Source organism: Acromyrmex echinatior, chromosome 1 (genome assembly GCF_024713525.1).
Source record: "Acromyrmex echinatior isolate Ae372 chromosome 1, ASM2471352v2, whole genome shotgun sequence".
Classification (NCBI taxonomy): Eukaryota; Metazoa; Arthropoda; class Insecta; order Hymenoptera; family Formicidae; genus Acromyrmex; species Acromyrmex echinatior.
In genome coordinates this window covers 7,353,279-7,367,890 of record NC_141852.1, presented here as the reverse complement: position 1 = coordinate 7,367,890, position 14,612 = coordinate 7,353,279, and the positions used below count along the sequence as shown (strand labels likewise).

The 14,612-nt window shown below is 36.1% G+C and overlaps 3 protein-coding genes across 3 annotated transcripts; all 3 read right to left on the bottom strand.

Annotated features, from left to right (window-relative positions):
- Positions 1-2,308: 2,308 nt before the first annotated feature.
- On the bottom strand, positions 2,309-14,577 carry LOC147910910 (uncharacterized). The gene is made up of 2 exons (XM_087411142.1): positions 8,593-14,577; positions 2,309-7,544 (listed from the first exon to the last, which is right to left on the bottom strand). The coding sequence occupies exon 2, from the start codon at positions 5,891-5,893 to the stop codon at positions 5,384-5,386; it is 510 nt and encodes a 169-aa protein (XP_087267268.1). The 5' UTR covers positions 5,894-7,544; positions 8,593-14,577; the 3' UTR covers positions 2,309-5,383.
- Positions 2,842-3,773, bottom strand: LOC147910912 (uncharacterized). Its single transcript, XM_087409138.1, has 3 exons — positions 3,702-3,773; positions 3,082-3,636; positions 2,842-3,012 (listed from the first exon to the last, which is right to left on the bottom strand). The coding sequence occupies exons 1-3, from the start codon at positions 3,771-3,773 to the stop codon at positions 2,842-2,844; spliced, it is 798 nt and encodes a 265-aa protein (XP_087265264.1).
- LOC147910911 (uncharacterized) lies at positions 7,061-7,640 on the bottom strand. Its single transcript, XM_087413458.1, has 2 exons — positions 7,630-7,640; positions 7,061-7,544 (listed from the first exon to the last, which is right to left on the bottom strand). The coding sequence occupies exons 1-2, from the start codon at positions 7,638-7,640 to the stop codon at positions 7,061-7,063; spliced, it is 495 nt and encodes a 164-aa protein (XP_087269584.1).
- Positions 14,578-14,612: the final 35 nt, after the last annotated feature.

Sequence of the window (14,612 nt, the reverse complement as noted above, 5' to 3'; positions counted from 1 at the left end):
AATCTTTTAATACTGCATTTTCTTATATTGGCAACTATTTTTACCAACATGAGAAAATGCAGTACTAAAAAATTCTGAAAAAATTCTCAGAACTCTATGAGAAGCAAATAAACAATTTTTGTCTCTTGCTATTTTTGTAAAACAGCATAAAATCAATATAAAATATTTAGTTTGTATCAATTTGATACGTACTAACCAATTTAACGATGTAAAAGGGGTCAATGACGCACATTTAGCTTCAGGCATCATAAAAAAAATCATCCCCTCCACTTTTGCTCCACCAATTGACGTCGCGCTCGGTTAACTTATAGCGTTTTTTCTTGAGATACATTGAGTGTAACCTCGCACTACATCAGTTGCGTGTAACTGCTGTATCAGTGCTGCACTATACAAGTGTACATACAATATGGTGTACACTATTTCATGCTATCGTTTAATTCTGCTGCCGGTTGACATTTTCAAATTTTTAATGTTACACTGGCTCTACACCGTCTGTTTGAGATCGTGTAGCAAAACTCCACTTTGTGCATAAAATTTGCACTATACTATATAGCCACGGAAATATGTTACACTGAATAAGTTCGCCTATCACCAACTAAGGAAACACGCTACTCTGTCTGAGTGTTGCACTGGTGAACGATAGTGCAGCCAAGAGAAAATTAACTATTAGACGCGGAGCAAGCGAAGCAGATATAGAGGTCCGTATTCAGAACGCACTTACAATGATGTTAGCACGCTAATATACTATACTTAACGTCACGTATATTATAGAATTTCAGAAATAAAAGTGCGCTTTTATCGATAAAAGCCCGTTCTGAATACGGCCATAATCTATCCTTTCCACCTTCGCGAGAGCAAACGACGGCGTGAGATAGCCCGTCCTTCTTGCTCTATTTTCAAGCGACAAAAAATGCTTTTTCTGCAATCTCAGCCGGTCGGCGTGTATCAATAATAAGGGAAAAAGGAACAGAGACAACACATATAAATTTTAATAAATTATAGTAATCATATACCCCTCTCATTAATCTATAATAGCAGAAATTATTTCAAAATGCAATAGTTTATAAGTTATTAATTGTTTATGATTTTCCATACGCCTTATACATATACCGCATTCATAAAAATACAAGAATTCAGCGTGATCTAGCGCGTAAGGGAATTCAGAATATTGGAAATCCCACGTTCGAATATTGCTTTTTTTATAACTTTTTTTTTAAATAAATAAGGTTATTAATATTCTTGAGATTTCCACGGATGCTTTCTATATAATGCGTTTCGCGATTATGCGTTTCGCGAGTTTCCTCCGTGTCGAGATCCATTCTTGGAATGCCAACGTTTCGTGAACCTTGCAGTCCACTTCATCAGAACGAGAACCAGCCTGATACTGAACTGATACCTCGAGGTCGTTTCTTTTATATTATGTTATTTGTTAGATTGGTGAGGAGAAAAAAGAGAATTGTGGGTGGGGGGAAGGAAGGTGGGGGAAATTGATCGGTCTTCAATAATTGGGAGAATGGAATTTCCATAATTTATGTGTAGTCGCATTATCTCTATTTAGATTGTTAGGATGTTTGTGTATCTCTATGGCTTCTCTATACTTTCTTGGAAAGTATGATGTAATGTTGGCTATTGTGGTCGTTTTGTCAAACAGTACTTGATGTCCTATTTTGATGTTATGTTCTGATAATGCTGATTGTGTGGCGTGTTTTAGTCTGACATCACGTTGGTGTTCTTTTATCCGTAGGTTGATCATTCTCCTGGTTTCTCCAATGTATATTTGCCCGCAGGAACAAGGGGTATTTTGTATATACTCTTACGGAGCTAAGTGAAGGTCTTTGATCTCTTTAGGATTTCTTAAGATTTGTCCTATTTTTTTGTGTGGTTTGAAGATAATTCGGATATTGTTTAATATCCTGCCAATCTGATCTGTTGTTCCTTTGACATATGGGAGAATGGATAAAATCTTTTCGTCTGGTTGTGTGGCATGTTTATTTATTATTTTATGTCTTTTTTGTCGTGTCCGTTTTTCTGTAAGACTAGTTTTAGATAATTGAGTTCTGTCTGTAGATGTTCTTCGTCAGAGATGGTGAAAGCTCTATGTATAAGTGAATTGATCGCAGACTGTTTTTGTTCTGGTTGGTGCGACTCGGCATGTAGGTATCTATCTGTGTTAGGGAGAGGACCTTAGTGTCCCCGTTGAGCTATGTGTAGCGCTATTTTCTCTTTGTCCGAGATCTGTGTCTCCTGCATTGTGGCTTGTCCGTGTCGGTATTGGCAGTGTGTGATAAAAGATGAAATGAACTTTGCCTTGTTATAAGACTTCTTTTTAATATGTCTTGAATTACACTCGCGTCTTCTATCATAAATTAAAATAATAAAACTCTTGTGCACCGGTCGTACACGTGTTATTAGCGAGGAGGTCGTACACGGAAACATCGAGAAATCTTCTAGAAGCGCGGCGGTTCACACGCAAGCAGCATAGTCGCGCGCATGCCCTCCCCTTCGGTGGGCCCCATCAGCGACACGGCACGTCGCTATCACGCCGCAATCACAAAGCCCAACGGGCTGGTATCAAGCCCGCTGAGCTACATTACACTGACAAGCGCCAACATACCAACGCCCTTGAAAGAATCGCCTTTCAATAAATACAAAATGAATATGTTTAATCAACAAAATAACATCATGTTGTCAACAATGAAGATAATAATGCTAAGACATGAACATGAACACCAAGAGATACACTAAAAACGTCCAATGTCATAACTGGACCTTAGTTTTCAATTGAAAGTAGACAGAGACGAGTAATCGGTCGCTTGTAACTGCCATTAGCAATACGCACCGTTACAACGCTATGGTATTCTTGCTTGGATGTATGTCTTGAATTCTTCCCAGAGGCCATGATAGTGGAGGAGTGTTGTCTTCTTTGATGATACCTATTTGGCCGACATGTACGCACGGTTCGTTTATCTGCCACTTGTTACGTTCCTGGCATTGGTGAAGGTACTCGCGGATCTATCGTTTCCAAAAATGTTGTCGCAATAGCTGTATGTACTGCCATCGGGAGAAACAGTTCACAGGTACCTCGTCCAGGGATGGCTCTGGATACGCTGTGAGAGATGTATCCACTAAAAAGTGTCCGGGAGTTAGAGAAGTGAAGTTGGTGTCCTCGGAAAGAGGGGTGAGAGGACGCGAGTTCAATATCGCTTCAATCTGGATGAGCAATGTTTCCAGCTCCTCGCGTTTCAAATTGGAATTCCTTGTAATGCGGGACAAATGTCGCTTAGTCGCCTTCACGGCGGCTTCCCATAAACCTCCATGGTGGGGAGAGCGTGGTGGGATAAAGTGCCATTGCACTCCTAAATTTAGTGTTTGATCCTGGATATATTGTTGAGTTGACTCATTACGCAGCAGCTCCCTTAATTCGCTCAATTCGCGTTCGGTGCTGACGAAGTTTAGTCCATTGTCAGAAAAGATGTCCGAAGGACAACCTCTTCTTGCTATGAACCGCTTGAAGACGTTTAGAAATGCCTCTGACGACAAGTTAGACGCCAATTCGATATGGATCGCCTTGGTGGCCAAACAAATAAAAATTGCGATATAGCACTTTATCAGCTTAGTGGATCTTCTAGCACCCTCCTTGTAATAGAGGGGACCGACATAATCCACTCCACATTAACAAATATTTTCGAAGAAACTTTAACCCGCGGTTCCGGCAAGTTTCCCATATAATCGCTGAAGCGAGTTTTGGTGAATTCTTGAAACAGACGATACATCTCCTGAGAATTTGTCGGATGACGTTACGCGCCGAAGTGAGCCAGTAACGCTCACGCACCGCAGCCAGAGTAGCCTATGGTCCGGCATGAAAGTGCCTTTCATGCTCGTGTATCACAATTAAGCGGGAAAATGGATGATTTCCAGGCAACAGCATGGTATGCTTGGAGGCATAAGGCAAGGAGGATTCTCCCAAACGACCGCCGACACGCAAGATGCCAGAATCGTCAAGAAATGGATTTAATTTCAAGATAGGACTGTTTGTAGGAACAGTCTTGTGGTTGCTAAGTGCCTTCACTTCACCTGAAAAATGTTTCGTTTGTACTATTCTGATTAGACGATAAATTGCCTGTTGCTTCTTATTGAAAGATATAGGTGGAATGTCCTTATTCTGCAAGGATGAGATCTCCTGAGAATGGTCGGAAAAAATCCCTTGAACTCTTGGATCTTTTTGTAAAACGAATCATGTACGCAAAGACGAATGAACCTGTTAAAATTTGAATACCGAAAGAATATATCAGGTTCTTGTGCATCTGCGCTCACTGCGGTGATAGCCTTAAGTTTTCGCTCAGGGACGTTGGCCATGTCCGCAAGTAGAGGCCTTTTGAGGCCTTCTCTGTCACGTCCCAACCAGGAGGACCCCGACCATCAGATCTCTAATTGCGCCAGGGACGCCCCGGGACAGCGAGTCCGCGGGATTGTCCTGACTCGGAACGTGATGTCATTGCTGAATCGATGTTAATTCCTGTATCTTAATGCGATTTGCCATGAAGGTTGACCAGGCTCGACTGCACGATTGCAACCATGATAGTACAATTGTAGAATTCGTCCATAAACAAATGGATGCTATTGGACAGGTGAGACATTTTGAGATCTTGTTGATAAGACGAGCCAGCAGCAATGTACCACATAACGAAGCGCGGAAGCGACAAACTCTTCAATGGTGCCACTCTGGACTTGGAGCAAAGTAGGTGTGTGCAATAAACACCGTTGATTGAAGTGGAGCGTAAATAAATGCATGCTCCGTATGCAATTTCGCTAGTGTCTGAGAACCTATGTAGCTCCAACCTGGTATATTGTTCTGTGGTTGTGACAAGATGAGGAATGCGTATGCCATGCAGTTCCTGTAACTCCATTTCGAAGCGTCTCCATTTGGTATGTAATTCTAAGGGAATCGATTCATCCCAATCAAGCTTGAATCGCCAAAGGTTCTGCATGATGGACTTGGCGAGTAATGTAACTGGACCTAGCAGCCCCAGTGGGTCAAAAATGAGAGATATGCGTGATAAAATGCTTCGCTTGGTAGGTGTCTCCAGAAGAGGCAGATGATTGATTGAATGATTGACGAATACTTGAATACGTCAGCTTGGCAATCCCATGCAATGTCTAACGCCTTCTTCTCGGAGTTCTTGTCTGAGGATAAGGTGAATTCTCTTGGCTCGCTGGAACTTTGATCCTGGAGGGCAAGAGCATGCCCATTGGATGCCCATTTTCTGAATTCGAATTTCCCGTCCTGCAGCAATGCAGTGATCTCCTTTTTGATAGACAGAGCTTCATCTATTGAGTCGGCCCCCGTGATGAGATCATCCACGTAGAAATTTCTCAATGCTATTTACGACGCCCTCGGATAGCAATCCGCATTGTCCTCCGCTAATTTTCTCAGGGCTCTGATAGCCAAGAATGATGCTGATGACGTACCATAAGTGACAGTGAGTAACTCGAAGGTCTTGATGGGCTCATCTGGCGAAATTCTGGACTCTCTCCAGAAAATACGTTGCAATGGTGTCTGAGTTGAATCGACCAGAACCTGCCGATACATCTTTGCTATATCGGCTGTGAGAGCGATTTTGAATGTTCGGAATCTGGCCAAAATGGAGAAGAGATCCTCTTGTAGTGTGAGTCCTACTCTCAATGTGTCGTTTAAAGATAGTCCGGTCGTGATCTTGCATGAGCCGTCAAATACTACCCGGAATTTGGTAGTGGAGCTCGTTTCATTCTGTACAGCATGAGGTGGAAGATAGAAAACTGGAGAGCCATGGCTTAGCATGCTACTGGTACTCATCTCTTTCATGTGATTCAAGCGCATGTATTCATCCATGAACCTCCTGTATTCGTCGTACATGCAGGGTTGAGCGATGAACCGCTTCTCCAAAGATTTGAAATGTTTTAGAGCGATGTCCCTGGATTCTCCCAATCCATCCAGCTTGTCTTGCTTTGTTGGCAATTTAACGATAAAACGCCCTTCTATATTACGCTTTACACCTTGCAGGAATGACTCTTCACAGGCCTTTTCCTCGAGAGAAAATGGTTTAGGAGTAGTATCATGTTCAACCTCCCAAAACCGATTCAATGTGAGCCTTAAGTCATCGAGTGAGATTAAATGAAAATTAAGAGAAGGAACAGATCCGGTTATGTCACTTGGTGTGATACCAGAAATGATCCATCCAAAATGTGTCTTTTGCAAAGTCGGCTAATCTGACCCGCACAAATGAGCCTCCAGAAGGACTCGGCCCCGATTAAGATATTAATGCTTGCTGGTATGTTAAAATTAGGATCAGCGAGTTTTATATGTTTTGGAATAGACACACTTTGCATGGGTGCAAATGAAGTGCTGTGCTAACTGCTGTATTTTTGGAAGCACCACGCAGTCCATTTTTTCGGAAAAATTATTAAAACGTGATTTGACGCAAAGATTAACTACTTGATTAGCATGGATTACTTCATCCATAACTCCCGCCACCGATACATCAAGAGGTCGCTCCCTGAGCTTCAAGCGATTTGCTAACTCCTTCGTTATGAAATTCATTTGAGAACCGCTGTCAAGTAATGCTCGACATGAATGAATCCGATTATTGGAATCGTATACATGAATAATTGCGGTAGATAATAAAATATTTAACGAACGATGACCTGATGTACATTGCGTGACGACGGGGAGTGAAGGATTGGTTGCTTGATTTGCTGCTTACGTGTTTGATCGCGATATATCCGAACTATTCGGAGCGCTTATGTGTAACAATGTGTTATGTTTTTTGCCACATTTTCGGCACATACTTGAATTACATGCTTTCGCTTGATGTGTGTTCGATCTTAAACAATTGAGACATAAAAGTGCTTTTTTCGCGGCCTTAATTCTATTTTCAATCGATAAATTGAAGAATTCTTTACAATGATATACTGAATGGTTTTCCTTGCAAACAACACAAGAAAAATTGGATTTGCGACAGATGTGGACCTTGAATTGCTATTATGCTTTGATGTAATATTATTTGCTACGCTATTGTGAAATCTACCATGTACTGATTCCAATGCCTGGCATCGGAGAGAAATCGGTCAAGAATTCTATTAACCTCTTTAAATCTGGCAGCTCTTTTCTCTTGATACTTAATTCCCACGCCTTGCTGGTGATTACATCCAACTTACAAATGATAAGATGAATAATTAAATCATCCCAATAATCAGTAGGCCTTCCGAGGGCCTTGAGCGCGCGCAAATGTTTAAGAAAAGTGTCTAATAATTCACGAGTCATGCTATGATTTTCCTTACGTACAGCCGGTACCTCAAATAAAGCGCGAACATGCTTTTGAACAATCCATCTCAGATTGTTGAAACGTTCTTTGACCGCCGCCCATGCTTCATGATAATTGGCTGCAGTGGTCTCTATGGATTTAATTATATCAGAGGCAGTGTCCTTTAAGGAAGACCTCAGGTAATGAAATTTTTCAATTTCCGCTAAATCCTCATTAAAATGAATTAACTGTTCAAAGGTATCCCTGTAAGAATATCAATCGTCATATGCACCTATAAAAACTGGTAAATCGATTGTAGCAATTTAACACGCGTTTCCCTCGATCTCACCGCTTGTCCATTTATGTTTGATGAAGTTAGCGGAGATGTGTTTTTTTCCATACGCTCAATAAGAGCGGTATAACAAGCCATTAACTGGAAATAAGAAGCTTCAAAATTGTCGCGCTGTTGCGCGTGCTATTCATGGAGAACTCTTTTGTCGGTGATCGAGGGATCTGCGTTTTCAAGAATTTCTATCTCTATATCTCTATGCGAAATTGAGCTGCTTCGAATTGATTCCACAATTCCGATAATCTTTGCTTACGCTCAGTGAGACCATGCTGCGATCCGCAGTTGACGTCGAAATTGTCGATAAAAGTCTTTAACGTGTAACCGCGGATTTTATGTGAGCTCTTTTAATTTTTGCGTCTGCTAATGGAAGTGTTTCCATTATGAAAAACGTTAAATGTAATGCGTGATATTGACTGCATAGAAACGCGAAGTCGTTATAAAATTACAAGACAGTCTGGCCAATGAAATGTAAGGTTTTATGAAGATGCAAATGCCGCCCGTGTCGGCATGAATCTAGCAACTTCTAACAACACAAAATGGCCGCTCTTGTGAACGAGAATGATAGCATACATATAATATAGCTGCTCTTGTGAGCGATAGTGATGAACGACAATATGGCGGCTCTTGTGAGCAAAAGTAATGAACGACAATATGGCGGCTCTTGTGAGCGAAAGCAAATCTCGTTATGCTAAAGTCTATTTGAACACGATGCGCCTAATGCGCTCTTGAATGTAAAAAAAAACGTATAAAAAGAAGAGCATAAGAAATCATCGCACAAGTTATAGTTTGTGATATTTAATTATTATTACATTAAAACATTAAACGACATATAAAAAAAAAAACTTTCTTACCTCGCAATGTATGCCTGAGATAAGACTTATGAGTACTTGTCGTATGCGACTTATACGCTTGCACATGGCCTTAGAAAAAAAAAAGAATGTAATCTGCATGTGTATGCGATACCTGTGTATCCGGCTCGAAGGACCAATGTTAGGTAGAGGATCTTGGTGTCCCCGTTACGCTATGTGTAGCGCTATTTTCTCTTTGTCCGAGATCTGTGTCTCCTACCTTGTGGCTTGTCCGTGTTAGTATTGGTAGCGTATGATAAAAGATGAATTGAACTTTGCCTTGATATAAGACTTCTTTTTAATATGTCTTGAATTACTCGCATCTTCTATCATAAAGTTAAAATAATAAAACTCTTGTGCACCGGTCGTGCATGTGTTATTAGCGAGGAGGTCGCACACGGAAACATCGGAGAAATCTTCTAGAAGCGCGGTGGTTCGCACGCAGCATAGTCGCGCGCATGCCCTCCCCTTCGGTGGGCCCCATCAGCGACACGGCACGTCGCTATCACGCCGCAATCACATCGCAAAGCTAACGGGCTGGTATCAAGGCCGCTGAGCTACATTAACACTGACAAGCGCCAACAATCTGTGTGTGTTGGTTTTTTATACACTTGATGGCCTAAAGTACCATCAGCTTTCTTAAAAACAAGAATCTAGGAAGGGAAGTTTTCCCTTTTCCTTTATGGATTTTTATAGTGGATATTTGAATATTGATTATTGAGGAAAATAAGGAATTTACGGAGTTCGGGTCTACCGTGTCTCCATATCACGAATGTATCGTCTACATAATGGAACCAAATTTTTGATTTTTTGGGTGTTTTTTTGAGGGAAAACTCTCTTCAAAATGCTTCATGAAGATTTGCGATTACAAAAGAAATAGAAGAGCCCATTGTCGCTCCTGAAATTTGTTCATAAAATTGATTGTTATAGGAGAAGTAAGTGGTTGTTAAGCAGTGCTTTATTAGTGGGAAGAAGTCGGAGGGAACTTCATGCGAATTTATTATGTTTAATATGTCTTTTATTGGGACTTGTGTGAAAAAGAATTCTATGTCGAAACTTATAAGCAGATCTGTGAGATGTAGTCAGATTTTTTGAATTTTTTGTATAAAAGGTTCACGAAACGTTGACATTCCAAGAATGGATCTGGACATGGAGAAAACCCGCGAAACGCATAATCTTTATAAAATTATTAATAATCATATTATATATTAGGGCAAATATATTTTTATATAATTATTCAATTACACATGTATTTTTAAAAGTTTTAAACCAATAATTATAAGCAAATATCATATCCTTTATTTATTGAATAAATAAAAAATTATTTTTAAATTGCACAACATATAAAGGCTTTTAATCTGTCTATCATAAAATTATATATTGTCATCATCCTTATAATTATTAATATATTAATTGTTTCACTTTCGGAATTTTATTTATTATCATAATTCTTATACATTCGGATGAGAGTTATAAAAAAATATTTAAAAATACTGATCGACACAAAAAATATTTCATAAACACAAAAATCATTACAAAAAAACATTCAAAAAGATTTTCGTAATGACTTTTTGTAATTATTATTGCATTTATCAATGCGCTTGATATCAATTAATATTTTATCCCAGCAAATGAGGATTAAAATGGATTGAAATTTTTTTTTATCCGAATACGTATTTTAAATAGCGAATACTTCTTTTTGGATTTAATTGTGGATTCAATTGGATTCAATTAGATTCAATTAGATGCAATTGGATTGAAAAGCTGCATTTCCTATTCAAAATTTTGAATTGAACAGTGTTCACAATGCACACAGAAAAAGCTAATATTATTTTTAGATTGAAAGGCATAGAGCAGTGCTCGCAAAGATTTATACATTTCGAGTATGCAAATCTTTTTTGCCGATTCCGACGTGTTATCACACTACCGCTCGAGGCTCGGCGGTCGAGCGCCCGCCGGGCGCTCACGTGACGTTCTGGCTCAGGAACGTCTCTGTAGCTTAAACATGCGGAGATCGTACTTTACGTTATTAAAGAATATTTTGTTTGTAAAATAATTTTTATGTTTTTAGAAAAAATCAAATACTAAATTTTCTGAAACATTTTATCAATAACCAATACATTTTGTCATAATAATTCTTGCCTACCAGAAACCAGTTAATAATTGTAAATTTATATCGAGAAGTTTCTATAACAGACTTGCAAAGATTGAAGTCAGAAATATGTGAATCTGGAATTCCGTGTTTTTCATACAAAATCTTATAATTATCATTTTAATTAAAATGATAAAATTATATTCACTTATAGAAGAAAATAGTTATTACGATATAAAATCTTTGTTACTTGATGAGACTTTGTAAGATTTCATATGGAAAACACGGAATTTCCAGATTCACGTATTTCCTGACTTAAACTTTCGCAAGTTTGTTACAGAAACATCTCGATGTAAATTTATAACAATTATTGAATGGTTTCTGGTAGACAAGAATTATTATGAAAAATTTATTAGTTATTCTGGAAACTTCTCGATGTAAATTTATAACAATTATTGAATAATTTCTGGTAGGCAAGAATTATTATGACAAAATATTTTAGAAAATTTAGTATTTGATTTTAAAAAAAAATAAAAATTATTTTGCAAGAAAAATATTCTTTAATAACATAAGGTATAACCTCCGCACATTTAAGCTACAGAGACACTCCTGAATCAGAGCGTCATGTAAGCGTCTGGCGGCCGCCGAGCCTCGAGCAATAATGGGGGTAGCGCCCTGGAATCGAAATTTTTGCGAGCACTGGCATAGAGACATGCAATTCTTATAAATGAATAAAAATACATTCAAGATTGAAAAGCATTCATTTTAACATTCGTGAATCAATATTTCTGAAAATCTGAATCCATTTCAATTCATTTTAATCCATTTTCGTTTGCTGGGATTTTAAATATTTTTTTATAACTATCATCCAATAAAAATAACTTATAATTAATCTCAGCTGTATGTTATAACATAAATATAAATTTAAACATGTATATTATTATAAATATATGCGTATGATGTATGTATCGGTGAGCTATTTTATTTTTGAGAATAAAATCCTAGGTTCGTGTAATTCCATCATATTTAAAATTTTTAATACAATGAAAAAATGATAAATATAATACAATATAAATAACAAAATAATTTCCGTTGCTTCATTACTTTTCCATAATTACAATAATATATATACGTACTGAATGGAATCGTTTTGCATTCTATTACTCCCATTGAGTTATTCTCCAATGAGTTTGTTTCTTTGGCAAAAGGAAAATGTCTCAATGAAAATTTTAACTTCCATTGGGCAATCCTTCAATGATAAACAAATATTTTCATAAATAAATGGAAAAATAAATGGAAATATCACGTTTCCTTTGCCCAAGGGAAAATTAACTTCAATGGAGATAACATTTTGCTATAAACATTGCAAATATCCGAATGGTAAAGTTAAGTTACCATCGACCAGTAATAATATCTCAACGGAAATATAAAATTCTCATTGACAAATGGAAAATTGTCATTGACAAAGGAAAAAGCAAATTTTCATTCAATTCCGAATTGAAATTTACCATTGACGTTCAAGGAGAATTTTTGCTAAGGATAAACGTATAAAAATTCTAATAATAAATAAAATTTCGAAAATGAGATGATTAATATATCTATAATGGTAATGCCAATATAATTTTATAATAATTCCGGCAACACACATCGAGTGCTAAATTTCCGTAATTTCCGGCAAATATTGTTTTCTCAGCTATTTGGATAGAGTGTTGTACTCTTGTCAGTCCTTCAGGTACGTTATATATAATATACGTATGTGTGCAGTGGAAATATACGGAAATAATTAATCAAGGTTCCTAAATTGCATAAAAAATAATGATTTCCAAAATACTGGATAGTTTCAAGCTTCGCCTCCTACAGTACACTTATAAAAATTGATCGGCGCTCACTGTGTTAAAAAGCCTTTATATATTGTGCAATTTTTAAAATATAATAATTTTTTTATCTGTTAAATAAAGTTATTCAATATTTTTCTTACAGTTGTCAATTTAAAATTTTTAAAGTTTGAAGCATAACATGTTGAATTATTTTTCCTAAAATTGTTTGTTTAAAAACATACAAATAACTGTAATAATATATTAGAATATATTGGTTGTCCTAATACATTTAATGATAAAGTTTATTTTAATATTAAAAGAACTAAAACTGTTTTTCAAACGTGATATTTGTTGATTACTTTAAATTTCGAGTACAATTACAGAATATTTTGGGAAAACACTCGTGTTGATATCTTTAGTATATTCTTTTTCCCAAATTTTGAAAACTTTATAATTAAAACAAAATAAAATATCGCAATTATTAAATTAACATAACATTTAAAGTGATATTTTTTAAGTATCATTACATTTTTTTTATATAATATTTATTTTGATTTTTTTTAATATATATTTTCTTTAAATGTTAAAATTAATACTTTACAGTTAAAATGAAATAAAAACAAGCCTATATTTAGCCTAATTATTCGATTACAAAATTATTCAATTAATCTTATTTTTATTATTAGGTGTTGGAATTAATTCGTAGCGTTTTACAAGTGATGGGAAGTACTTTCATTAATGTATTTTTTAATGCTCATGTGAAATAAATAACATTCTTTCATTAAAAACGCTACGAATTAATTCCAACACCTAATAAATTAGTCTTATTTTCATTACAAAATTAAAACTGGATATTTTAATAATTTTATATTACTTTTTATTAATAATACATTAGCTATAGTCAATTATTAATATAATTATTATTAAAAAATGCAATTACATAAGAAAAAACTGAATAAATAAACTATATATGTTCATTTTTACATTTTTTTTAACTATACGTTTTTAAAAATGTGAAATAATTAGTCAGAAACGTCAAGAATTGAAGAGACCATCTCTCGTAACACATTTGACGAAAACATGCATCAATTGCAATCAATCTATTCATAAGGAAATAGCTGCAAAGAAAATCCTACTTGCTTGAAATCAAATGTATTAACGTAAACTAGAAGTAATAGTTGCCTGGATTTGCAATGCCATTAATGACATACACAGATATGGCGATTTACTCCGTAAGTAAATGGTCATGTATTTCCAACATTTGATCTCTAATATCTCGAGAACTGTCCATTTTGATCATGTCATGCCGATAAGGACTTCTGATGAGAACATCATGGACTATATCATAGTAAAATTTCAATCAATTCTACTGAAACTCATTTTCTATAAGATTTGTGCGATTTGGGAGTTCTCATATTTATTAGATTTTGTCTTAAGTTTTCTCTACAGTAAGTTTTAATATACATACAACACAGATCTCACAGAAATATTCCAAAGCTATATAAAAGTCACTGTATCCTAAGGACGTTCTTATCTTATCTTCTTAGATGTTTCTCGGATAAAGTGCTGTGCGGGATATTTTTTTAAGATTTTGTAAAATAAATTTTTCTCAAAAAAGTGCATATGAAGATCACCTTGATGCAAAGGCGTTTGTTGTCCAAAAAGACGAGAGATATTTTCTTTTTCTTTCTTTATACTCTCTAAATCTTTTGGAGTGAAAATGATGAATTGAGCTAATTTTGAAAAAAAAAATTGAAAATTTTTTACTCTTGAACAAGAATTGCAGAAATTTTCCCTCTTTTGAAATCAGATTCACTCCAAAGAAATAAAATCTCATTCCTTTTTTTTGGAATGAGACTTCTTTCCTTGAAGTAACTTATCCAAAAGAATAAAATCTTACTCCAAAAAAGGAGTGAAAATCTGCCACTCTTCTTCAAGAGTGAAAATATTTTCAGTCTGTTTTCAAGATTGACGGCTCAATTTTCATTCTTTTGGAGTAAGATTTCACTCCAAAAAATTTAGAGAGTACTTATATAAATAGTGGTTGTATCATTGTAGTTTTCGTAACTTCAGGGAAAAGGCTATGCAAGACATATACGACGCAAGAAGAAATCGAAACATACGAAAGCAGACGCGAAATTCATCTTCTTATTCTTATTTTTCTTATTATTTTATTTCAGATGCCGTCTGAAATGGCGATTTTTTCGGCGTCGCAAACTATTATAT

Bases quoted from the DNA above. Each gene is read 5' to 3' on its own strand.
- LOC147910910 (XM_087411142.1), bottom strand. From the start codon at position 5,893: ATGTACGACGAATACAGGAGGTTCATGGATGAATACATGCGCTTGAAT.
- LOC147910912 (XM_087409138.1), bottom strand. From the start codon at position 3,773: ATGTATCGTCTGTTTCAAGAATTCACCAAAACTCGCTTCAGCGATTAT. The intron at 3,637-3,701 runs GTTAAAGTTTCT...CTCTATTACAAG, and splicing joins GAAACTTGCCGGAACCGCGG to GAGGGTGCTAGAAGATCCAC. The intron at 3,013-3,081 runs GTACCTGTGAAC...TGGAAACGATAG, and splicing joins CAGAGCCATCCCTGGACGAG to ATCCGCGAGTACCTTCACCA.